This window comes from Peromyscus eremicus, chromosome 19, assembly GCF_949786415.1.
Source record: "Peromyscus eremicus chromosome 19, PerEre_H2_v1, whole genome shotgun sequence".
NCBI classification, from domain to species: Eukaryota; Metazoa; Chordata; class Mammalia; order Rodentia; family Cricetidae; genus Peromyscus; species Peromyscus eremicus.
Window position 1 is genome coordinate 10,331,576 of NC_081435.1, and position 27,168 is coordinate 10,358,743.

Here is a 27,168-nt window from a genome sequence, read left to right on the forward strand (position 1 = left end):
GATTAATTTTTTGGAATATGTAGGTACAAAGTAAACCTGAATATCCTTTTTAAGGTGTAAGATTTATCAGTGATCTATATTTATCTAATTTATTCCACATAACACAAAATCAACATTTTCAAGAAAAACTTATAGTTAAGATTCAGAGACTCACTTCTGAATAAAAACTGTCTTCAAAGAAAACCATTATTCCACATTTTACAATTATCAAAATCTAAAACAAGTTTTTGCCATAGCATTCTATACCTGAAGAATGAGCTCATCAATTTCATGTTACAATGCTGTCTAAAACTTTACTTAGGGAATTAACAGAGATGTTCAAAACTCAGAAGTTTAACACGATTTTTTTTTAAGCTGTTTGTGGTGAAGGGGGAAAGTGAAGGTCATTAAAATGTCAAGTCATGAGCAGAATGTGTCCTGAAACCAGCAAGATTCCTTCCATCCATCTTTTCTATACATCAAAGTGTATTTTTTTAAAAAATGGCTTTAAGCTAAACCTCCCATTTTAATCAATGGAAAGTCTCTGGGGTGTCTTTTCCACTCTTGATTAGTGAAACGGTTGTTTCCACTGTTGATGAACATATGAAAATGAGTCTCACGGAACCTCTTCGAAATTCAGGATTCCAGAGGCAGAGGAACCTTGCCGGGAATACTGCCTAACACTGCCTGGCTTTGGCAGCAGTCAGGAGAGACCTAATTATTTCTACCAATTAGCATTCCCCCCTTGCTTAATACCAGAAACCAGTTCTCACCCCTGACTAGAACACTCGGTGTCCCAGAGGTTTCTCGTAAACCTCTTAGCCCTTGGTGCTCCTTTCCAGTAAAAACTCAATCTGATAGCCTAAGGTGAGGGCTTGCTTGGGGAAGTGCCTCATGAGGAAATCACACAGATGATGGGTTGTCCATAATTACATGACGAATAATTGAATCTGCCTAATGCACAGTTTTTCTAACGCAGTGCAGCGGGCCAGGCTGGGCATTGCACAACTTCAATAGGTGCATTCACGGGAACTGCAGTGGGTGCAGCTCTCCTGAAGTCTGCAAGGAGCAGCCTGCACAGGGCTCCAGCGGAGCACTGTATTGAGGGGTCTCTCTCTGCACACTAGGCAAAGGGCTTTTGCTACCCCTTTTCTTGTTAGTCTAACAGAAATTACTAGCATTTACTAAGCACCTACTGTGCACTTGGACTCACTATGTGCTTTACACCTGCTCATAGTTCAATCCTCACATCAAACTTACACATTAATAAGCAGTGTAATCCCCCTGTGGCAGATGAGGAAATGGAAGGACTGGGTCATGTTCCCAAGTCAGATAGTGGTCCTGCCTGGGACTGGCATTTAAATCAGTCTGGAGGCTAGGCAGATGGCTCGGAGGGCTGCCAAGCAAGTGTTAAGAGCTGAAATCAGATCCTTAGAAGCCAGGTGGAAGCAGATGCAATGGTGGACACATGTAATCAGAACACTCAGTATACACGTGTAATCAGAACATTCAGTGTACACACGTAATCATCAGAACACTCAGTACACATATGTAACCAGAACACTCAGTGTACACATGTAATCATCAGAACACTCAGTATATACATGTAATCAGAACACTCAGTGTACACATGTAATCATCAGAACACTCAGTATACACATGTAATCATCATAAAACTCAGTATACACATATAATCAGAACACTCAGTACACATATGTAATCAGAACACTCAGTATACATGTGCAGTCAGAACACGCCTATGGGAAGATGGAAGGGACAGGAATCCCCGGAAGTTTGTGGCCCAGCAGTCTGGCAACCACAGCAGCAAACCAGAGCTCTTATCTCACACAAGGTGGAAGGTGAAGACCAATACCTAGGGTTGTCCTCTGACCTCCACACACATGACCTGGCATGCACACAAACGCGCGCAAGCGCACATACACACACACACACACACACACACACACACACACACACACACACACACACGATGAAAAAGAAAACCAGAGTCCAGAGTCCAGATTTACACCATCACACATGACACAGCATCCTCCAATATAGTCAAATGGAATATCAGCAAACAGTCAAGGGCATCACTTTTACTTAGCTAAATATCTCAGCTGAAAAAAAAAAAAATCAACTTTCTATATATTATTCAATTGGAGAATTTGCCTTGATAAATACAAAGTTTATTAGGATGTTTTGTGGCTTTAAAATTCAAAAATTCTACACAGTCCTCGCTTACACTTCAATTTTTTCCGCTTTATATTTACACAGCCCCTGGGTTGTTGTTTTCAGTGTAAAATCCAGTAAATTCCATGAAGTACTCAATGCTTGGTTATCAAATAGCTTTTGTGTTAGATGATTCCCCAACCACAGACTGAAGTAAGTGTTCTGAGGATGCAGACTGCACTATGATGTTCAGAGGGTTATAAATGTTAAATACGCGTTTAGATTAGTATTTCCAGCTCATAGTGGAATTATTAAAACACTGGCCACCATATGTGAAGGAGCTTCCACATAGAAATTGGAAAAATAAATCACCTGTTCTTCTGAACTGTGAATTGTGTAACTCATTTATCAAATGTGTCTTGGAGAATTTCTATGACCTGACGGGTTTACAATCACTATTTCTGACTAGTTGATCAATTATGGCAGTGAAACACCAACCTACAGGCATTTCATGACACTTCTTCCCCGAAAGGTATAAATACAAAATACATAAAATCATACTTAAATATGTAATGACTCCTTGAATTACCTAACTTATTCTCCGACTTCCCCAGCGTGGAGTGTGGTGGACTCTGTGATGCCTTCTGGGAACGGGCAGTGTGGCTGGATAAGCTGCTTGTCTCACAGTTGCTGCAAAGCTCCCGACAGAAACCTTGAGGGAGGATAGCTTTACTTTGGCTAATGATTCCAGTCTGCCGCCGGAAAGCAGGATGGCAATGGGCATGCCAAAGGAATCTTACATCAATAGCTGCTCACACAGGAGGCAAAGAGGGCTTGCTGGGACTAGAGACGGGTGCAGCTTTCTGAGCTCCACCCTCCATGGCCTGTTCCTCCAGCCAGGGCCCCCTTTCAAGGCTCCACAGCCCTCAGAATTAATGCACGGCTGTAACCGGAGTTCTAGCCAGCCAATGAGTGCTTCAGCATTCAGAAATGTTTCCTAATGACATTCCTCATGTTTCTAGAAACAAACACTAAATGAAGGGACATCCATTGAGATCAGTCTTAAGAGAGTTTAAAATTTAGAATGAATAAGTCATCTGAGGGCACTGGTTCTCTCAAAGCACTGGAAATAGGATAGCCTGTGGTCTGCTCTGTTAATTCTCCGTAGACCAGGCTTTGCCCTCCTGGGAAGGCAGGACCAGGGCCTGAATGTCTATTAGAAGACTCATTCTCCAAGGAGCTAGTACAGACATGACTCATGTTTTCTGGATGACTCCATTTTTCCTGTAAAGAGGAGTACGCCCAGCCCATCCTTCCCCTCACAATCGGATGAGAAAGAATGGTCAGTGACCACACCACACTGGTCCCTTCTTCCCTAATAGATGGCACGGTGTTGGGGCATCATCTTGGGACACTATTTAAAAATCAGAATTTCAGTTGAAATGCTTACAATGGAGGGGTTGATTATCCTGTGTCTGCCGTAATTGCTCCTTTGGTTCAGACTTGACCCTGCCTGTTCATTATAATCTTCAAAAATAAATGATGTAATAAATCGGCATTGTTTCAGGATCAACCACGGCCTTTGGCCAGATAAAAATCTCAGGTTACTGTCATATAACTTTCTTCTGTGCATTTACGTTAGCTTGGGGTTATAATCTAGTGTCATGGCAATGCCCACACCCTGGAGATAAAGTGGTTATGTTTCAACCCTAGCTCATTGGAGCTTGTTAAACAGGGAGAAAGGATTCATATTCTTACATCTCTAGATCTATAAAAACAGGGGTTATATAATAGTATCTTCTTCAGGTGGTGGCAATAAGCAATAGCAATGTTAAATACAATGTTCTGTGAATAACAACTAAACAAGTCACCTAGTACTATCACTCTTCTAATTTTATCCTGTAATTTGTTTTCCATGACCTTTTTCCCTCAGATCTCACACTCAGTGGAGCAGCAAATAGTTGCTAAACACTTGAATGGGGAGGGATGATAGCATAAATAAGACCCAGGATTGGGAAGGCTCATGAAGAAATTCTTTAATACTCATAAAACAGTAAGACACAGGGAACATTTGTGAGCTGCATGCCATTAAAGAGAATGTGAGCTGTACAGACTCAGAGCGGGAGGCATTAGTAAAGGCAGCTTCATGGAGCATGTTGGTGCTTGACCGGATGAATCACATGTAGGTGGGCAGTGAGGAGCAAGGAATGTATTCCAGGTGGAAAGCGATACAGACGCCAGGCCTGTGGGCTCCTGAGAGAGCAAAGTCCCAGGCAGCCCAACTTCTTCTATCCTCATTTAATTTTTTATACCAGTAGTATACAATGAAACGCTTGTTTGCTTGTTTGTTTGTTTGTTTGTTTGTTTGTTTGAGACACAGTCTCATTACGTAGTTCTGCCTAGGCTAGAACTCACTAGGTAAACCAGGATGGTCTCAAACTCACAGAGATCCACCTGCCACTGTCTCCTGGGTGCTGGGATTGAAGACAAGCACCACTACCTCTGGAATTTAAAAGGAAGTGCAATGTTTACGTTGCAGTAGGAAGGAGAAGAGAAGATGTATGCCCCACGGCAAACAGCACCTGAGACCGGCATAGGACAACCCCTGCTCTTAGAAAAAGATTTCATTTTCATAAACCAGAATGGTTTCATTCTGCTCTCCTTACTCTAGTACGGCTTTAAAAGAGGTGGGGGGAGACAAAAGCAGGTAACAAAAGAACCTGTCTTTAAAAGGAGCTATCCAGGGTTGCTTTTGTATAAGCACACGTGATAGACAATAGAGGTCTGGGGGGTTGATTTTGCTGTTGCTTTTTTTTCCTGGTTTTTTTTTTTTTTTTTTTTTTTTTTTTTTTTTTTTTGAGACAAGGTCTTGCTATGTCATCCTGGCTGTCCTCCAACTCTTCATAATCCTCCTGCCTTAGCTTCCCACATGCTGGGATTGTAGACATGCACCACCATGCCCAGCATAATAGTTGTCAATAATTCTGTGACCACTTCCAGGGGGTTATCACAACAGTTCCTAAAGCAATGATTTCTGGGAGCTTTTTATATGGTATCCATGGAAGAAACATCGAGGGACTGAAACTGACTGAAAGCATAATTTTACAGTCAAGGGGATAGTGATGATGGTGGTGATGGTAATAATGATGGTGGTTGTGGTGGTGGTGGTGGTGGTGGTTATGAATCTTCTTCCTTGTTTTTGTTTTGAGACAAGGTTTTATTCTGTAGTTCAAGCTGATATGTATTTATTGCCCAGGTTTGTCTCAAACTAGCAATGATCTTCCAGCCTCAGCCTCTAACCGCTGGTAGATTCCTCTTTTCTGACATTAAAAAAAAAAAAAATCTGACATCGTGGCACTAGGAGTTAATAGTACTTGGTGCTTTTGCAGAGTACCCAGGTTCGATTCCCAGCACTGACATGGCAGCTCATAGCCATCCTGAACCCCAGCTGTGGGGGATCCAACAGGTGCACATATGGTGCACATACATGCATGCAGGCAAAATATTCATGAAGTAAAACAAGTAAATCTTTAAAAAGTCTGAAGCCAGATTGAAAAACAAGAGGAACTTGTTTATATGGAAAATATTCCTTCTCCTGGCGGGATTTTACACTTCGGGACACTTAAAAGCTAGAAACGAACTGTCATCTGAGGAACAGAACACATTGATAAGGATCATTGGCTTTATAGAGCCATCTGTTTGAAGAACTCACATGGAGTCTGATTCTATTTGATATCTACAGGTGGTGCTGCTGGTGCATGGGGAGCCGCAAGTAGAGGTAAAGTATGCAGCTTGTATCGTTAAAATCAGAGCTTACTTCTGCAACTTAAAATTATACGGAGAAAAGTATGTAATTTAATTATTTCATAATGCAACTGTGAAAATATATAAAACTGAAATTCTAGCAAATAACCCAAAATCTTTTCAAGTTATCTATAAATATTGTGATTATTATCTCATACAGTCTTGTTCATGTTATCTTATTCTCTATTGGATTCTTGGTTGGTTGCTTGCTTGCTTGCTGGGCTCTGTTTATTGGAGAACCAGTCTTTTGGGTAGCCCTGTCTAGCCTGGTATCACTACATAGACCAGGCTAGCTTTGAACTCCTGGCAATCTTCCTGCCTCAGCCTCACTACTGCTTGTTTGTAGGCATGCACTACTCTGTCTGGCTCCTTTTCTTCTTATCTTAAATAAACAACAAGTCGAATCTTATTATGGAGTATATAGGGGGAATCAAATATGATCAAATGGTAATATTAAATATCACATAGCCTTGTAACGACCTATTTAATGCTGCTTCTTGACAAAGAATCAGGTGAGCAAATGGTCTTCAAAGTAGAAAGGTAAAGTTCCTTAGCACAGGTATCTATCTTTGATCAATATTCCAAGCAAAGACTGCCAGCCATGGACGTGATAAAGTGGGTCTCTTTCAACACAGCCGGGAGGACAGCCCAGTGAAGACAGGACAGTGGTACAACAGGCCAAAAGAAGGTACAAACGAGAGTGGGTAAAATTCGCCAAGCCCTGCAGAGAAAGAGAAGACAACTCAAAAAGAAACCCAATTGCCAAGGTAAGTCATATGCAGAAGCAGTGTGGGCCTTAGAATAAATGCATTGCACACAAATTCAAGACAATACAGCAATTCCACTCAGTAATATGTACCCTGCAAAGTCCACAGAACAACCACCTATTGTCTACATCAAAAACTATAATAGTAATGTTAAAAAAAAGATAGAGGAATGATAGCCTAGAGTTATAAAATGGGATTAAGAAATATATTGGCTCGTTTTAATATATAAGCCTGTGTCTATCCAGATTCTGTTAAACAAGGGTAAAAATAGAGAGAGATGGCAATCAGATGACTGGGAGTAAACATTGGATTAGCCGTGGATGGGCAACTACTGAGGCTGGACAATGAGCTGTCTCGTGAGCCTTGTACTATTCTCTCTGTTAAACAGCTTTAAAATTGTAAAAATAAAAACCAATTCACGTTCACACATACTTTGAACATCTGTTACCTTGTTTTCTTTCGTTTCCTCTTCACTGTCATTTCTTCCAACTTAGGGGAGCGTCCTTTTTTAAATGCTAAGTAAGAATTGAGCATCCAGAAGAAGCTTTCTCACACCTAAACCCCCTTTGTTTTCTTACATTTTAACATTCCCACCATGGCGCCACAACCCAAACAGGCATTCAAAATGACTCATCATCCTTGGTCCATGCTGGCGAGCAGAACAGCTGAATTTTATTTCTTATTCCCAGTCTCCAATAAATAAGTAGTGCAAGAGTAAATGACACAGTAAAGGAAAGGGTGGACCAAGTGGACAGATGACTTGAGACCGTGGCGGAGTCAGGAGAAGGCTCGTCAAGGGTCAGCTTGACATTGAAGCTATTTTTTCCTTACAGATCACTTCAGATTTCCAAGCAACCCAGAAAATTACCTACCGAATTTCTGGGGTGGGAATTGATCAGCCCCCTTTTGGGATCTTTGTTGTTGACCCAAACAATGGTGATATTAACATAACGGCCATAGTTGATCGCGAGGAGACCCCGAGCTTCCTGGTAAGTCCTCAGTCAGGGTATCCTTCTCCTTGTACTTTGTGATGTTAAAAGGTAGCTCTTCCCCAGGTAGGTTTGCAAGAGAAGGAATTACATAGATTAGTCTATCAATGAATAAAATTAATCCCTCTACTAAAGACCTCCCCCCCCCCCCCGCCCCGGTGGTTCATGTGCCTGGCATAATACACCCAGAGAGTGGGGGTGAGGATGGGAACTTTCCAGAACTTCATCCTGGCGAAATGCAGCAGCTTGAAGGAAGGGCAGCTTGAGCCAATGGCGGGAGTGGGAACCTTTTCCTTTGCCCACACTTTGGGGAAATGTTTTTCTTCTTTATTCATTAAGTTCTGTAAATGCCAGCATTGATCTAATTTATGAGTTTTAACAATATTCAAACTAACTCCATATAGTGATAATGGATATTCCTTTGTGTTTCTAGATCACATGCCGAGCTCTAAATGCCCTGGGACAAGATGTAGAGAGACCACTCATATTGACAGTGAAAATTTTAGATGTCAACGACAATGCTCCGATATTTTCACAAACCATATTCAATGGTGAAATTGAAGAAAATAGTGCTTCAAGTAAGTCTTTAATAGTACCAACCGCTTCCAATTCACGTCTTTCAATTACATATATCATTATATCATTTTTTACAAACTATCCTGTTAGTTTGCTCAGTAGTTTGACAACAATAAATTCATTACTATAGTCTGAGTTTTCCTTTCCAAATCTTGTAGTACCTCTTAACAATTACCATCAGAATTACAATTGTAGATTATAGTCTCGTCACAAAGTTAGCATCTAGGTATACAGCTTCTGTCTGAGTCACAAACGTGAAGAGGCCTCTTAGGCAGCCTGGATACACAAGCTCAATGTTTTTAGATTTTAAGGGGGAGAGACATATTCACATTATTTGGATCATATTTAAAAGGAAACATGAAGGTACATCTGTCTGGGGAAGAACTCCAGAAAAAAGATAGCCCCACTCTTAACAAAGCCAAGACTGAGGGAGCATTAGGTTTTTCTGAAAGCCAACAAATTCTAGTAAGAGACAGTAACAGTGACATACTTTGGGGGTTTTTTGATTGTTTTTAGCAAACAGGTAGTTTAAAAAAAATTTTAAATTGGAATCAGTGCTAAAATATTTTGACTCTTTAATGTGAATGTGATGTCAAACTTTATGTAGGCTTTGACAATTTTCCTATATTCCTAGATTCACTGGTAATGATCCTAAATGCCACAGACGCAGATGAGCCAAACCATATGAACTCTAAAATTGCCTTCAAAATCGTCTCCCAGGAGCCTGCAGGCATGCCCATGTTCCTCATCAGCAGAAACACTGGAGAAGTCCGCACTTTGACCAGTTCTCTTGATCGAGAGGTAAGACAAGGTTTGACTTGGAAGCATCAAAAAAAAAAAAAAAACAAAAAAAAAAACAACCCTCAAGGGTTTGATGACTAGCAACCCAAGGGGGTGCCTCCATTTTGTCTGAGAATACAGAGAAGGGGGGAGAGCTCCCACCCTTTGCCTGAGACAGTCTAGAGGAATTTGCCTCGGTGGGTGTGATTCTGCTGTAACAGAACGTGTACCTGTGAGAACAACCTGTCACACAACCCTCAAAGGGGAGAATTGTGGAAGACACTGGTGTGCAGCAGACCCTACACGGCGATCAATTCCTAAAGATCAGGAGAAAATTCTAAGATGAAGAGATTTCTGTCTGTCATAAAACTTTGATAGCATAGCTTTTCTCTAGACATCTCTATTTAATTTTACCTCTGCTTACAAGACACCAAAGAATCTCCTCTTCTCCCACCGTCTCCCACCACTGTGTATCTCCACCAGAACAGGCGACTCAGGTGCATATTACTTTCACACAGGTGATTTTCCCAGTAGACTGCTAGGGAAATTCCACGAGTTGGCTTCTTTTAGACAACCACATCATCTCTCGTTCCTATATCCCATTTTTTTTGCTCTGAGTCCACAACACTACCTTCAGAAGGTTACGACACAGGAAGCTTCTTGTAGGCCCTCAAACCTTCCACCCAGTCATCTGGAGCCACACCAGTCTCTCTCTGCCATGGACAAACTGACAGTGTGCATGAGTCATGATTCATGATCTGAAATGTTTTCAGGAGGCAACTACTGGCCATTCACAACTTTTGACAATAAATCTTTGTTCTCTTTTTCTCCAAATTCAGCAAATCAGTAGCTACCGTCTGGTTGTGAGCGGCGCAGACAATGATGGAGCAGGACTATCAAGTCAATGTGAATGTAGTATTAAAGTGAAAGATGTCAATGACAACTTCCCGGTGCTTACAGACTCTCAGGTACATCCACTGGTCCTTGAAGAACCATTTTATATACGCTTAATAGTTTAGCATCCCAAGCCACTAATTGACTCTTTGGTGGCTATTAAATTTTCTGTTTTTCTACTTAAAAAATTAGCTTAAATATGATAATTAAGGAATTGGTGTGAAATAACACATAATTGGAGAAATAAAGGTAAATACTCTTTAAAGTAAATACGATTCTTTTAGGTAAACCCTAGTGCTGAATCTTGAGCACTCGTCTGGGGGTTCTAGCAGGGTGGCTGAAGACCATCCTCTTCAGTTGGAGGAAGGTTGGCACAGTGCGGGCGGAGGGGCACACTCGCCTAGCCAGCCAGGTCAGCCAGACACCCCTGGCGATGGACAGTGTGAGAGCAGTTCTGCAGCCTGGTCCCCCTCACCACTCACAGCACTGAATCGTAAACCCCGGGTTTCTCCTTCAGTATTCGGCACGTATTGAGGAAAATACTTTAAATTCTGAGTTACTCCGATTTCAAGTGACAGACTGGGATGAAGAATACACAGATAACTGGCTGGCTGTGTACTTCTTTACCTCTGGAAATGAGGGGAATTGGTTTGAAATTGAAACAGATCCCAGAACCAATGAAGGCATCCTGAAGGTGGTTAAGGTAAGGTCTGAGTTTCCTTCATGGGTAAAAACACTCTATTAGTAACTCAAACTACTAGTTATACAAAAAAATTACGTCAATAATGTGACCACTCAATTATTTAAAAAAAATAGAAAACATAACAAAGTAGATAGCATTTATTTTACTATCTTCATAGTTACATTGCCTAAAGACAACATCCCTTCCAAGTTATCGTACTTTCCGTAACACATACACACACACACACACACACACACACACACACACACACACACACAGAAAGAAAGAGAGAGAGAGAGAGAGAGAGAGAGAGAGAGAGAGAGGGATGGGGTCGAGGGGTGGGGGACTGCATGCTTTCTGGACAGGGAAGCAAAGACGTTTCATATATTAATCAAATCACCATCTGCAGTTGGATTGGAGTTTGGAAGGGATGAGAATGCATGGATTGTGGCTCAGGAATTTGTCAACATGTTTAAATGCATTAGCTGATGTCAGCACAGAATTTCTCCAGCAAGTGGGAACTGTTAACAAATTCTGCTAGGTAAAAAGCAAAAAACTGAGTAAAGCTTGGGTTCAGCATGACAGACTCCGCATCTGGAATTATGTCAGGACAGCTGTGCCTGGAAATAGCATATACCCGAACAAATAGCCACTCTGCTGACGTTCTTTGGCATCAGGTTTGGGAACATTCTGGAGCTTCTTTACACCTAGGTCTGACATAGTGATGGAGTGCTAGTATTTCCTTAATTATGAGACTTCTGGATGATTTACAAGCACTCCCTTATTCCACACTTCACAGAGAGTGTCACAGCTTCTGAACCTGCAAGGACTTTGTTATAAATCTCAACATCATCATGACTCCTTATCTAATGTACTAGGGTCACTCAGTTTCCCAAACTCAACACCTGGCTGCCATCCTTGAACCCTGGCATTTCCTCACAGCAATCGGCCAGCCATCAAGTTCTGCCTAGAAGCTACCTTTAAAGGATGGCTTTCCTCTGCCTTCTACCACTTCTCCTCTGCCTGGCCTTGGTCCAGTGAGGATTCTGTGGAGAAACCCTCATACTGTTGAGTCTTGGACTAATCAAAGTGATTCCAACATGCCATCCAGGTGGATAGCCACCTACTCCAAAATGGAGTCGTAAACCTTCCTCACAACGGTGCCCAAGGCCCTACCAGCCAGCTCAGATCACCTTTGGCAGCAGAGTAGTTGAAAGTGTCTCCGCCTTTCTCTGAATAACTTTACTGCATCCTTCGATGCTCAGCTCAGATCCAAAACCTCTCAGACACCTTTCCTAACTCTCAATAGAAGCAATTCCCTGCTTCCACACAGCTCCGTAATCTCTTTGTCTCTACCTACACTTCCCCTTCCACTGGGAAACTCTCAGTCCTCAGAAGCAATCATTGTAGCTGACGGACACTCACATCCAGATCTTCTCCCTTAAAAATATTCTACTGGTAAATAGATAAAACAAAAATTGGCATTTCCTAATCTATCGTCCTGAAAAAAGAAGAAAAATGTTAACCTTGAATTCCTTGGGACTTGATTTAATTAGAAAATCAAGAAAATCAAGTAAAAACACTTAAAACTGGCTCTATGAAGAGTTGGGTCAACTGCTCACTGCTATAAAAAGAATGGGTTGGTCTTTTTGCCAACAAATATGTGATAGTTGGCCTTTAGACCCTGGAATTTTATTTATGTCAGAAAAGAATATACATGAATCTAATGAATATTTTATTAATAGCCAAGTTGCTGTTTATAAAAATGTATCACCAGGCAGTGGTGGGGCATGCCCTTAATCTCAGCACTCAGGCAGAGGCAAGCAGATCTCTGAGTTGGGGGCCAGCCTGGTCTATAAAGTGACAGCCAGAACTACACAGGGAAACCCTGTCTCAAAAAAAAAAAAAAGAAATAAAAAAGAATGTCTCATAGGACTTCATTCATTCAGTCTTATAATAACCTGGTGAGGTATGGTTTGGTTTGAGATGTGAAAAAGTTAAGGTCTGGGATGTAGCATAGTGGTAGAATACTTGCCTACCATATGTAACATCCTGGGTTCCATTTCCAGTACTGAAAAGAATATATTTTTTAAACAAGTTAATAAAATGTACATAACACTTAGAAGTGAAAAGATAAGAATCAGAGAAATCAAACCCCATGCTTTACAACACACAGATTCTGTTACAAACATAATAAAATCAAGACTTGAGCCATGTTACCACCACAAATTAGGGATTCTTTAAGTTCTACCTCACAGACTAAAAGGAGTTAATGATGTTTTGTTTATCTAAAAGGGGGACACTTTTATAAACAGGTTACCAAAACAAGGTCCCATGAAAATAAGGCATTCTCTAGTTGACATTATGATGACTTCTGAAACCATTTTTGCTCTTTAGAAATAGAACGTCCTGTCCATGTCATGGTCTTCCAGATTGTGTTTGCTTTGTTTTGTCTTTTGTGACGCTTCCTCCTGTCTGATTTGGTTTCACTCCAGGCTCTGGATTATGAGCAAATGCAAAGCATGCAATTTAGTATTGCTGTCAGAAACAAAGCTGAGTTCCACCAGTCAGTGATCTCTCAGTACCAAGTGCGCCCGACTCCAGTCATAATCGAAGTCACCAATGTCCGAGAAGGAATCTCATTCCGTCCTCCTTCTAAGACATTTACTGTGCCAAGGGGTGTAAGCACTAACAAACTGACTGGTTATATCCTGGGAACATATCAAGCTACTGATGAGGACACTGGTAAAGCTGCCTCATCTGTCAGGTAAGGTGGGCTTTATGTCCTCTGGGTCCTTAGTGTGACTTTTGTCTATATATGATTACACCACATTGCTCCATCAACTAGTTGCCAAAAACAGAGCTACAAAAGGGGTGAAGTTGAGGAACAGATAACTCAAGAAGAGATACCCAGATAAATTATTAGAATATGTTGTGCCATGAGCAAAAATAGCTTGTCTGTAAACTAGTAGAAACTAAAAGAGGAATGCCTTAGCTCATATGGAAATCAGGAGAGAGCTTCACAGCTGAGTCTTGCAAAAGGTTAGGAGTTCACCAAAGGAGTGAGTTCTAGTGAGATAAGACACTGTGGCTCAATTCAAGGCAAAGTCGGTAGCACCATACAGAGTAGCAGCCACAGTCTGAAGACCAAAGGCACATGGTTTGTTTTACTTTGTTCTATTTTATTTTTCACAGCCAAAAATTGAGCAACCAGACTAATGCATACATAAGGATTATGAAGGGTGATACACCTATGTCATGTTAATTTTCTGGGTTTTTTTTTTTTTTTACTTCTTTATTAGATTTGTTTATTTTGTGTATATGGGTGTTTTACCTGCATGTGTGTCTGTGTACTTTGTGTTTGTAGTTCCTCAAGGAGCCAGAAGAGGGCATCAGATTCCCTGGAGTTACAGGTGGTTGTGAGCTGCTATGTGGGTGCTGGGAACCAAACCTGGATCCCATATGAGAGCAACAATACTTGAGTACTGAGCCGTCTCTCCAGCACTCTGATATTGTTTATAAGCACATACACAGCATTTTAGATCATGCATAAATATGTTGGCTGTATAATGAATAGTATTCATTAAATAAATAATATTTTATATTTTCTATTATATAACAGATATGTCCTGGGTCGTAATGATGGTGGTTTGCTTGTGATTGATTCAAAAACTGCTGAGATCAAATTTGTCAAAAACATCGACCGAGATTCTACTTTCATAGTTAACAAGACAATCTCAGCTGAGGTTCTGGCCATAGATGGTAAGAATGGTTTTGAATGATATATTTAAATTAGCATTTCCTCAGAGTAGATGGTCATGACTGCTTTACATATTTCCTTTACCATTAAAGATCATTATCTTAGGAGCTTTGGGCCTTGAGTCTGAGACACCACACCTGAACCTAAGAGAGACTAAGAATTTCCACTTACTAGTTTAGTTGCTGACACCCGTAACTCGGTCCCTGTGGTTTACTATGGGTAAGGGAGAAAGTGTGTGTATGTATGTGTGTGGGTGGGTGGGTGTATGTGTGTGTGGGGGGGTGTATGATGCATATTCATCCATATGTGTGTGCGAGTGCATGTATCCATGCATTTGTGGAGGCCAGAGGAAGATGCTGAGTGTCCTGTTTCATATGGTGTGTCTTAGTCACTTGAGACAGGGTATCTTACCTAACCTGGAGCAATGCTGGCAGTCAGCAGGTCCACGAGACTGAGCTGCAGATCCATACACAGCAGTCCCGGCTTTTTACATAGTGCTAAGGGCCCAAACTTGGGTCCTCATGCTTGAACATCAAGTGTTCTCACCCTCTGAGCCATCTCCCTAGCCCCAGGAGGAATTTTTTTGACTTACAAAAATAACTGAGTTTTAGAGGACCAGTAAAAAATTCCTACAGACAGTCAATAACAAATCCACTCCAAATGTAAGCTCACGTTGTGAGTTCCCTACAGAGAGCCTGTAAACTCTCATCATTAAACAACAAAATTTCCTCCCCTGAGATGTTTTAAAATAATATTCATAGAATGTGTGTGTTTACCGATCTATAAAATTAATGTAGACTCAGTGTAATAAACACCAGAAAATAAACATCAAAAATGTTAACATTTGGAAAAACCACCCCTAACACTAAAAATGACAGAACTCGTTCATCATCTCACCACCGAAGAGTTTTATTCTGCTGCTTGATTGTCAACATTAATTGTTTGTTTGTTTGTTTACAATAGGGCCTGACTATACGGACCTGGCCCTGTGGCTCACTATGTAGAGCAGGCTAGACTCAAACTCACAGAAATCCACATGCCCCTTCTCCTAAGTGTTGGGATTAAAAGGCCACATGCCACCACCCACACTGACTTCAGTAAACTTTTAAGTCTTAAGTAATAAATATAATTATTTATTCCAAAAACTAAGGCTCAAAGTGCAGAAGCAAGAATCTTTTATCTCCTGGTTACAAATGTAACCACAGATTTTCCAGCTATTTTTTTATTGATTTCATTTGTAATTAATGAATTACTTTAATTTCAAGAATATGTGGCTAATACAAATGCTGCTTACTAGAGACACCAGGCAACTCAGCAAGTTTAAATTGGTCTTATAAGTTGCAGAAATAGGATGTTGTCTTTTTACTCCTGATAATAACAAATATACCTTTTCATGAGAAGTTACCCTAACTTGGCAATAAGAAAGAAATAGAAAAGTTGTTTTTGTAAGTTGGGTGCAGTGGGTTACCTATAATCCCAGCTACTCAGGAGGCTGAGGAGGGAGTTCGCAGTCAACCTGAGCAACCTAGAGTGATTCTTTCTCAAGAAAAAAAATGAAAGAAAGAGAGAGAGAGAGAGAGAGAGAGAGGGGGGGGGGGGAGGGAGGGAGGAAGGAAGGAAGGAAGGAAGGAAGGAAGGAAGGAAGGAAGGGAGGAAGGAAGGAAGGAAGAAAGAAAGAAAGGAAGAAAGGAATGAAGAGGGGCGAGGGAAAGAGAGTGTGAGGAAGGGAGGAAACCAGAAAAAGAAAGGAAGGTGAAAAGCTAGAGAAGAGGAGTGGAGTGGAGCAGTAAGGAGGAAGGGGAGGGGAGGGAGTCAGAGAGTACAAAAACAAGAGAGAGAGGCAGAGACAGAGAGACAGAGACAGAGACAGAAAAAGAGATGGGAGTGTGGAGGGTCGTTTTTTTGTACAAATTTCCTCTCTGTATTTCTTTATTCTTCTTACAGAAAACACTGGTAAGACATCTACAGGCACAGTGCTTGTGGAAGTGCCCAGTTTTAGTGAAAACTGTCCATCAGTTGTCCTCGAGAAGGAAGAGATCTGCAGCTCCTCACCGTCTGTGCTGGTCTCGGTGAGAACCCTGGAGAGGGGCAGATACACTGGCCCCTACACAGTGTCTCTGGAGGAGCAGCCTCTGAAACTGCCCGTCGTGTGGAACATCAGAACGGTGAACGGTGAGTCAGAGGAAGCTTGCTTCCGTGGCTAAGCTACAGCGGCTTTGTGTTTCCAGAGGAACATGAACCCCTTTGACAGAGGTCCTTTCTAAGAAAAACTGAAAACATCCATTTGAAACCAGGATATGAGCCTGGTCTCTTCTGAAGGGAAGAGAAAGTATATGAATTCTAGCACCATTTACTGTTTTCTGCATTTGTTAGTATTGTTGTTTGAGATAGGGTCTCTGTGTGCAGCCCAGCCAGGGCTGGAGCATGCCAGGTAAGAGGCAATCGTGAGAGCATGATAGACTGACATCTGCAAACCCACTAGTCAATGAAAAAAAGGAATCATTTCGTCTTAAAGCATATCATGTTTATTATATATTTCTGTGTTTTTCGAAAGTCTCACAGACAATAGAAATCTCCTCCCTTTCTGGACTATACAATGACCAAACCACTACTAATCCTCTGTGAACGCAGCACTTTCCTTTACTGTTTTCTGTACAAATCTTGCTTCCTCTCATGGATGTACTCCATGGTATCCTGCAGTCATACGTTAGTCATGACCACAGACACCAAAGAAATTTTGCTCTGCATGACCTTTCACCCTTGGCATTCTGATCTATTTAAAGGAATAGCTCCAAACTTTACGTGCACCATTGGTCTCCAAATGAGTTTACCAGATGGATATATGGTCAATGAACAGACAGCTGGGAATATCGCTCAGTGATACTGCACATGCTTAGCATTCATGAGGTCTCAGGGTCAATTCTTGGGGGTGGCAGCATGGGGGTGATTGAATTGAGTTGGGTTGGACAACACAAACTGGGTAGCCATGGCACAATGTCAAGGGCACTGTGGGTTCCAGAATGATTCAAACACTACAACAATGCCCGGGTCCCCACTTAGAAAGAGGTAGTATAGAAATGGGGAACCAAGAACAAGTGATGCTCAGTTGTCTAATAGGCAATGGGCCCCACCACCAGGAACCCTATCACCCAGGCCCTCAGCTCTGGGGATAAGCAAGTGGAGCAGATGAGAGAGCACCCCTAAAGCTTAAAGTGGGTTTCAATGAGTCGGACATGGGATCAGAGTGTGAAAGCATACATGAGGCCATGTGCCTGTAAGCACTGGTACAGATATACACAAGAGTGGGTACGTTCTGGACAGAGACATGGCATTGGGATGCCCCCTCTCCCACCATCTTCAGTGGGAAAAGCAATATAGGACTGGGTCCTTATGGAGAACCATGGGTCTCTCAGGCTGTGGCAGAGAATGACAAGAAGAGGACACCAGAGGGGTCCCACTTTTGGCTTCTCTGGCATCCATTGGATGAAGAACTGCCTTGGATCACATAGGGATGTCAAACACACAACCTTGCAACTGCAAGAGCCTGGGGGCTGTTTAATTTCACGACACTGTGTTTCATGGCACAATACTATGAAGTTGTCTTCTAAAGACTTCAAGAACTGAGCAATCAGGCTATAAAAACAAACAAACAAAAAGCCCACCTTTTGTGCTTTAATTAGCTTTTACAATTTTGTGTTGGACTGCACCTGTAGCTATTTTGGGCCACATGTGACCAACATGCCATGGATTGGACACTCCTGGTAAGCAGACTGACCCCACCAAACCTCTTGCACCACTCAGCACGGCTGCAACCACACCAAACCTGCTCTTTGTGACCATGACTCAAAGACAATTCTAGCACCATTATCAAAAACAAGAAGTTGTGAGAGCAAGTGATGCCTAGCCTCACGGGTGATTTGTGCTTTTTTGTAGCTACCTCAGCACGTCTACAAGCCCAACAGCAGGTGTCTCCAGGAGTGTACAGTGTCCCAGTCGTCGTGAAGGACAATGAGGGCGGGCAGTGTGACACACCAGAGATCCTGACTCTGACCGTGTGTCAGTGTGATGACCGGAACATGTGCAGATCTCCTAACCCGAGCAGAGAACCCATTTTATACAGGGAGTCATCCTGGGGCCTGGGGCCTGCTGCCATCGGATTGATCCTGCTAGGACTCCTGATGTTGCTGTGTGAGTAAGCCAGTATATGCTTCAGAGTCCATGGCAGTGACATCATTTACAAGAGCCATTGTGCTTGTTTGTATAATGTGAGAAGCGTCATTCTCTCATCACTTAACTGGTAAAACTGAAGGAAACTGCTAGAAAAATCTGAAATGTGTTTAGCTTATCACTTAGCAACAATTTAAATACAGCAAAGCAAGTCATATATGCAAACATTTAAAAAAAAACAGGGCTGGGGAGATGGCTCAGTCAGTAAAGTGTTTGCCTCACAAGTATGAGGATCTGAGTTCAATCCCAGCATCCACCTAAAAAGCCAGGTGCACTAGCAAATGCTTGTAATCCCCGCCATAGCGGGATGGGAGGAAGAGACACCCTGATTCCTAGAACTCACTGGCCAGCTGGCCTAGCTTACTTAGCAAAGCTTGGGCGACTGAGAGCCCCTGTCCCAAACAGAAACAGGAAGACCCCCAAGGAACAACATTCAAGATTGCCCTCTGGCCTCCATAAGCACACTCATACAGGTGTGTGCCCATAAGCATATTCCACGCACACAGAGGGTGGGGGACAAGAGTGGGGAAAAGAAATTATAAAGATGCTTTACATTCAGTCAATTATATTCAGAGTCAAATCATGCCTTTATTTATAAACATGAATAAAGCATGACTTTCTAAGATGTACACACACATCTCAGATCCACATACTAGTCTCATGAACCCTAAAATAAAAGAATGCTGGTCAAATAACTTTGGAGAGGTCATCTAGGATCCATATTAACAGAACTTGAGCACTGAGAATTTACCTCAAAACATAGCTTATCTCTCATGGGCATCCCTTTAAAATGTTCACACCTGGGCTGCATCAATGGCTCGGTAGTTAGAAGTTCAGAAGGACCTGGTTCGGATCCCTAGCACCCACGTGGCGGCTCACAATCACCCATAACTCCCAGACACTCATGTAGAACACACTCATACATATAAAATAAATCTTTAAAAAACTTTAATGTTCACACATAATAGTAAACACATTTAGGGAAACTGCATACCTGACTGTCTTTTAATAAATGTGCATTTTATTTTATTCAATAGATAGATTTCTAGGAATTTTCATTTTAATCAAAATCTCATTAATCAAATGATGCTCTGAATATGAAAGCTCTCTACTTGCAGGACTTTGAAAGGAGTTGGATAAACAATAGATTTTTAATAAATTCACAATAATTCCTTAGTTTACTACTGAATCATAAAATAATAATGGTAAAACAAATTTTCATGACATATATGTATATTCTACTTCAATTGTCTTTAGAAATACGATTTTTGGGGTAGAGGGGTGGCTCAGCGGTCATGAGCACAGAGCTCTTATAGAAGAGCTGAGTTCAGTTCCCAATACACACTTTGGGGGGCTCACAACTCCCCATAACTCCAGCTCCAGGGGATCCAAAGAGGTTCTTGCCTTCAGAGACATGTATATACCTACACACAGACATACACATGTGAAGAGAATTAAAAATGAAATATTTTAAAGAAAATACAAATAAATACAATTCATATAAACATTGTATTAAAATTCAATATACTGTACGAATTATATCCTATCTATTTTATAACTTGACCTAATTTTATGCTAATACATGGCTAATCTAATTTGCATAATTATGTAGTTCATTCTAGCAATACTAGCAGGTCTTCATAGCACCCATTACTATCTTTTCCCTTATCAGACAACCATGATGAAGGCACCATTTAGTTCCCCTCTGAATGGATTGACTTAGAAGGAGAAAGATCATATGTCATACTCAGGATCACAGAGCTGAAAAGCAGTGCCTCCAAAATTCAAACCCTAGAAGTCTGATTTAGAGGCTGGTGTTCCCTAAACCCTCCAGGGAGCTACTTCTAAGTGGACAGTTCAAGCATTAGGGTTCATGTGGCCTTGACAGCAGAGAGATGAAGAGGAGGCATTGACATCAGAGTACAATAAACACCTGCTTCTAAAATAAGTGCTTCTGGAGCTAGAGAGATGGATCAGCAGCTAAGAGCCCTGCTGCTCTTCCAGAGGACCGGGATTTGGATTGTAGCACCCACATGGCAGCCAACAGCTCTCTGTAACTCCATTTCTAGGGAATCTGACACTTTCTTCCAGTTTCTGCATGCACCAGGCAGGCACATGGTACGCAAATAAAGATACAGGCATAACACCCATGCATAAGAAGTAAATATTTTTAAATTAATATTTCTTGGTCCATTAGTGGAAAGAATGATACAAAGGCTGGAAGATCCTCCAAGCTAAGGACTCTCAATCCATAATTAAAAGCTCACTGATAAGGGCTGGGGAAACGGCTCTGAGATTAAGAGCACAGACTCTGCAGGAACCCAAGTTCCAATTCCCAGCACTGCACACCTCCAATCCTCACGTGCATATCACACACACACACACACACACACACACACACACACACACACACACACACAGACTGCACTGATAGCCATTGATTAAAATGTCTTTAGTTGCTGTTGCACTTTGCTGGTCAACTGCTCTTACTAAAGATCGGAGTGCTTAAGTGTTATCAAAATTACCTAAAATCTTAGCTGTGAAGGTATCATATTGGGTATATAGGTACCAGACACAATGGATACACTCAACATGTACAAACAAATACAGTGAGGAGTAGTAGTAGTAGTAGTAGTAGTAGTAGTAGTAGTAGTAGTAGTAGTAGTAAAATGTACTAGGGAAAAGAACTGAGAAACTGAACAAACCTTCCAAGAAATATCCTGGCCTCCTTCAGCTCATGATCACTGGAAAATTACTGTGTTTCACTTACTAAATTATATTCTGTAGACACTAATTTTGCTTTCATTAAATTGCCTTTGTAACACTTTTGACAATTGCCACGCCATATAGTTTCCAACGGATTCAAGCCTTCTCTATTTCCTTGTTCCTGCCCAGTGGCCCCGCTTCTGCTGCTGACCTGTGACTGTGGGGCGGGTCCCATGGGAGGAGGAGCCGCGACAGGTGGCTTTATCCCTGTGCCTGATGGTTCAGAAGGAACGATCCATCAGTGGGGAATCGAAGGAGCCCAGCCTGAAGACAAGGTGAGGAGCCGGTTCGTAGAGCAGTTACTGCAGTCATGTAGTGGGAAACAGTTTCTATTGAAATAGAAAAGGGGAACCGAGGAATATCAAAAGACATCTTGATCCTAAGTGGAGAATTGAGACTGTCAGGGATGGGACTTTTAGGACTCCAGCTTTACAGAAGTCATGTCTTAAAAAGAGCCATTCCTAAAGAATTGTAATGTTAGCACTTACAAGGGGCCACACTTCACTGAAACATGTGTTTATCTTACAACACAATTTGCAGGAAATCACAAATATTTGTGTGCCTCCTACCACAACAAATGGAGCAGATTTTATGGAAAGTTCTGGTGAGTAAACATCCAATTTGCTTGTTTATTTATTTGTACTGGGATTCGAACTCAGGGTTTCATGCATGCTTAGCAAGTGTTCCCACTGAGCTAGAGCCCCTGTCCTTTTTTGTGTTTTCTGTTTTGAGACTGGGTCTCACTAATTCGCCCAGACAGGCCTTGAAATTGAAATCCTCCTGCCTCAGCCTCCTGAGTAGCTGAAATTTACTTTTTTGTTTGTTTGTTTGTTTTTTGTTTTTCGAGACAAGGTTTCTCTGTGTAGCTTTGCGCCTTTCCTGGAACTCACTTGGTAGCCCAGGCTGGCCTCGAACTCACAGAGATCCGCCTGGCTCTGCCTCCCAAGTGCTGGGATTAAAGGCATGCGCCACCACTGCCCAGCGAAATTTACTTTTGAAATGTAAAAAATTTACTTTTTTCAACTACTTTTGAAAGCGAAGGTGGATTAGAGGAGAACTAGTCAAAATTAAGAAATGATCAATAATTACACCTGCATGTACATAAGAAATGTCACCACTGAGATTAGAAGCTGGCTTTTTATTTCTTTGTGTTTTGGCCAATTCCATGGCACTGGTCTGCCCTCCATGAGTTAATTCACTCACTGATGTTACTGTTTTGAAAATCTAAAGACTTTTTTTTGGCTTTTTCCACACTTTAATGAATTAAAGTAACTATAGCTCTCAGTCAACTAATTACTAACTTTAAAGTACTTTTAATTTATTATCTAATTTTGTTTAGAGGTATTTTGCCTGCATGTATATCTATGTACCATGTGCATGCCTGCTGCCCACAGAGGTCAGAAGAGGGTATAGGATCCCCTGGAACTGGGGTTACAGATGGCTGTGAGCCACTATAGGGGTATTGGTAACTGAACCTGTCCTTTAGAAGAGCAGCCAGAGTCCTTAACCTCTAAGCCATCTCTCCAACCACTAATTAATAACTTTTAATTAGGAAATATTTTACAGTGATAGAAAACTGTAAATGAAAATGTAAGCAGTAGCCATGCCCACCACCAACTCTGTCTACTGTTGGCTCAGGTCGGGTCATGCTTACCCATCAAGTCTCTGTGTGTGCATCTGTACTGCATGTGTGCACATCTATGCTGTGTGTGTGTGTGTGTGTGTGTGTGTGTGTGTGTGTGTGTGTGTGTGTGCATCTGCAACTCTGTCCCTCTTCCTGGTGTGACAGCATCAACTGTGTCCTGATTTGAGTTCAGTTACTAGTTCTGTACAGTCACCATGGGGCATGAAGCCTAAAGCTGGCACTTATGTGGATCTGTTGTTTCCTTGGATTTACCAAGGACAATTTTAGTCATGTTGTCTCATTACCGGAAGTACACTATAAACTAGCGATCAGTAAGACCTGGCACTCATAGGAATTTTATTCTTAATTCTATAGTTAGCAAGAATCTACACAAATTGTCTTCAGTTATGTGACAGCCTTTAATAGCTTCTCAAATACTTGCTTCTCCCATTATGATTATAGAGCAAACACTAACTCAGAATTGTCCGTAAAATACAACTCATGATAAGCTGGAGTGTTGTTTACGTGGTTTAGAGTGCTGGCTGATCCTCCAAAGAACTGGGGATCAATTCCTGGTACCCACACTGGGTGGTTAATAAACACCTGTAAACTCCAGTTGCAGGGGACCTGACATCCTGTGACAATTTCTGTAGACGCCCATACACATGTGTTCATATCCACACACATACATAAATAAAAAGTAAAAATAAATTTAAATAATCTATCAACACATAAGATGAAAGAAATAGGAAACACAACCATAATTCTTTAAATGTCCCTTGGACGCCATCTGTCACTTTACAAGGTCACATCATGGAGATGCTCCTCATTTCCCATACTGAAATCATATGACTGCTTGATTGCAATGTCCTTGTACCTGAGAACACATGAGGTCAGAAGCTCTCCAGGGCTGATCACCGACTACTGTGTCTTCTTACTTTTTTGTTTCTGGCTCTTGCCATTGACAGTCTATTTCCCCTATACTCTTCCTTAAGTGACATGTTTTCATGGCTTTTCCGCCTGCCCACACCCCTCCACTGTGACTCTCACATAAACCTTCTGGAATATTATGACCCCGGTCACACCATTGTGCTTTCCCTGACATTGCTGCTTTACATAGCAACTGTCCATCAAAGATGAAAGAATTTTAGGGACTGAAAAAGAGCTCAGTCAGTCAAGTGCTTGCTATACCAAGGTGAGGCCCTGAATCCATGAAAAAGCTAAGCACGGTGGCCTGTGATGGGGAGACAAGGAGAGACAGTTCCCTGGGGCTCCCTGGTCAGACAGCCTAATTGAATCAGCAAGTTCCAGACCAGTGAGAGACCCTGACTCAAAAAAAGAGGGACAGTGCCCTGAGGAACAACACCCAAGATTGACTTCTAACTTCCACACGCACACATGTGCACACATACCACACGGGCATGCACACACCCATGAACGTGCACACAAACATACACACACATATGCATACACACGGGAGCTTTAAAAAAGTCACAGCGCGGAGTACTTCAGAACTCTCCCTTCTGTCTTCAGAAGTTTGTACGAACACATACGCCGGCGGGACTGTGGCGGAAGGTGCTTCGGGGATGGAGATGACGACCAAGCTGGGAGCAGCTACTGGCTCGGGAGCTGCAGCGGCGCTCGGCCCCTGTTCCTTGGGTCATTCAGGGACGATGAGAACGAGGCACTCCACTGGAGGGACCTTGAAGGACTATGTCGCTGCACCAGTGAACATGACTTTCCTAGGTTCCTACTTTTCTCAGGTAACTGGGTTGGTAATCTCCTTTATACAGGAAATCTGGTTGCTTGATTGTAGACGTTAGTTTTGAGATTCATTTTTTTTTAATGGAAGGAAAGAAAAGCTTCCTCTTGTCAAAATAAATCAGGTAATCTTGGTGGCTGTCAAAATCGAGCCACTAGTTCAAACTCACAAGCCAAGCTGATGGGGACAAAGTTAGCTCAAAGTCCGCTGGGGTGAAAACTGTCTCAGTGCACGCTGGGAAAGCTGCCCCTTCTCCAACACACACACACACACACACACACACACACACACACACACACACACACAAACACACACATACACACACCAAAAAAAAAAAAAAAATGGAACAGCCCAGTGATAGACTCCAGGCAGCATTTACAGTTTCTATGGAGAGTGAAATCCAGATAAAATCAAGGACTAAAAGATAAGCCTGGGCTAGACTCTTCGATGGAATGTCAACCATATTGTCAATTCCCCAAATAAGAGTGTTAATTAAAGAGTATTTCCTGAAGCCAGACTCAGAAAGACCCACATCATGCTTCCTCTAATATGTGGAGTCTAGGTTTATTTTTATCTATACATGAAAGCAGGAGGGGACTGCTTGGAAGGGAAGGAGAAGAACAGGAGAGACGGGGGGGGGGGGGGGGGGACATGGGATGGTAACGGGAAGAAAATCTATCCCATGTTTTCTCTCATTTGCAAATGTCTCTATTTACTATATATGCATATATAGCACATGAAAGCTGAGGAGAGACTATTTGGGGAAAGGAAAATGGCTAACAGGAGGGAGGGAAGAGCAAGAATGGGTAAAGGAGGGTCTAAATATGAGCAAAGATCGAGGATATATATTTATGAGAATGTCACTAACCTATTATATTGATCACTAACTAAAAACATACTAACAATAAAAATAAATAAATGAAAACATTTTAGCTATCCAGAGGAAAAAAAATAATCAAATTTAAAAATGAAGAACATTTTCATCACCAGTGTGGATTACCTAATGTAGGGGTCCACACTCCAGCCTTGGACTTTATGAATAGATTCGATGGTCTTTGTAAGATCCGTTTCTCCTCTTTCTCCATCTTTAGAAATCATTCGCCTATGCTGAGGAAGAGGATGAACGGGAGGTGAATGACTGTTTGCTGATCTACGATGATGAAGGCGAGGACGCTGCCCCCTGTTCACCTACACTCAGCTCCTGCAGCTTTATTGCCGATGACCTGGATGACAGCTTCTTGGATTCCCTTGGCCCCAAATTTAAAAAGCTTGCAGAGATATGTCTCGGTATTGATGATGAAGCCAAGCAGGCAAAGCCAGGCCCTAAAGACAGGGTTTCTGGGGCAGACGTCTGTGCTCGCTCTACAGAAGTCCCTCAGTCAGGTTCTAGCAGGTACCAAACAGTACCTGGTAGTGTAGAGGTCCCTCAATCGGGTTCTCAAAGGTACCAAACTCTGTCTGGCAGTCTGGAGGTCCCTCAGTCAGGTTCTCAAAGGTACCAAACTCTGTCTGGCAGTCTGGAGGTCCCTCAGTCAGGTTCTCAAAGGTACCAAACTCTGTCTGGCAGTCTGGAGGTCCCTCAATCGGGTTCTCAAAGGTACCAGACTTTGCCTGGCAGTCAAGTTTCTTCTGTTTTGTCCCCTTCCGGGTCTGTCCTCCCTGCCATTGCCATCCCTGACCCTCTACAGCTTGGTAACTACTTGCTCACAGAAACTCACACAACTTCAGGTTCCTTTGTGCAGCCCACAGCTGCCACCTTTGACCCACATCTCACCCAGAACGTCACCGTAACAGAAAGGGTGATTTGCCCCCTTCCTAGTGTCTCTGGCAGCATAGTGGCTCCCACAGAGCTGCGAGGCTCGTACAGTATGCTCTATACAAAAGAAACCTGTTCCCATCTATGACCTGAGCAAACTGGAAAACCATAGCAACCAAATTTGGATATTTCTACCCAAATATCTTTTTTTTAATCTAGCAAAGCTCATGATGTTGGACTAACTTGGCTCTTACTGGATAATCTCTGACCAGGATTATAATTCAAATACTAAGATTCATACACCAAAGCTGGGTATGCTGTTGTTTCTAATTCTCTAATTTTTTTCAAGCAGGAGTAAACCTGTATATTTACAAAAAAAATATGATCTTAAGATATTAGATAGGGAGGGTTCCTAAGCATCTTGAAATTCTGTACTATCAATGCCAAAGGAAGATGCTATTGCCTTAAAATGCAGTGTGGGTTAGGAGATCGGCTTCCTTCTTGAAGTTCAGGTTTCTGTCTCTGTCACCTTTTCTGGTGCCATTAGTAAGGCTATGAGAGTATTATTAATGACAATGGGAATTTGAGGTGCATGATGAAGATTTCAGGGCAGCTTGAACAAAGGTAATG

General features: G+C 41.9%; 1 protein-coding gene across 1 annotated transcript in view; it reads left to right on the forward strand.

The window, feature by feature from the left end:
* Window positions 1-26,801, forward strand: part of Dsg3 (desmoglein 3) — a 29,911-nt gene extending 3,110 nt beyond the window's left edge. The window contains exons 2-15 of the mRNA XM_059246701.1: window positions 6,591-6,722; window positions 7,556-7,711; window positions 8,145-8,289; window positions 8,922-9,088; window positions 9,907-10,035; window positions 10,479-10,664; window positions 13,139-13,410; window positions 14,266-14,405; window positions 16,348-16,575; window positions 18,337-18,591; window positions 21,526-21,671; window positions 21,937-22,000; window positions 24,554-24,783; window positions 25,874-26,801. Coding sequence (XP_059102684.1) covers window positions 6,591-6,722; window positions 7,556-7,711; window positions 8,145-8,289; window positions 8,922-9,088; window positions 9,907-10,035; window positions 10,479-10,664; window positions 13,139-13,410; window positions 14,266-14,405; window positions 16,348-16,575; window positions 18,337-18,591; window positions 21,526-21,671; window positions 21,937-22,000; window positions 24,554-24,783; window positions 25,874-26,686 — 3,063 coding nt within the window. The 3' untranslated portion in view covers window positions 26,687-26,801. The remainder of the gene's footprint in view (window positions 1-6,590; window positions 6,723-7,555; window positions 7,712-8,144; window positions 8,290-8,921; window positions 9,089-9,906; window positions 10,036-10,478; window positions 10,665-13,138; window positions 13,411-14,265; window positions 14,406-16,347; window positions 16,576-18,336; window positions 18,592-21,525; window positions 21,672-21,936; window positions 22,001-24,553; window positions 24,784-25,873) is intronic.
* Window positions 26,802-27,168: the final 367 nt, after the last annotated feature.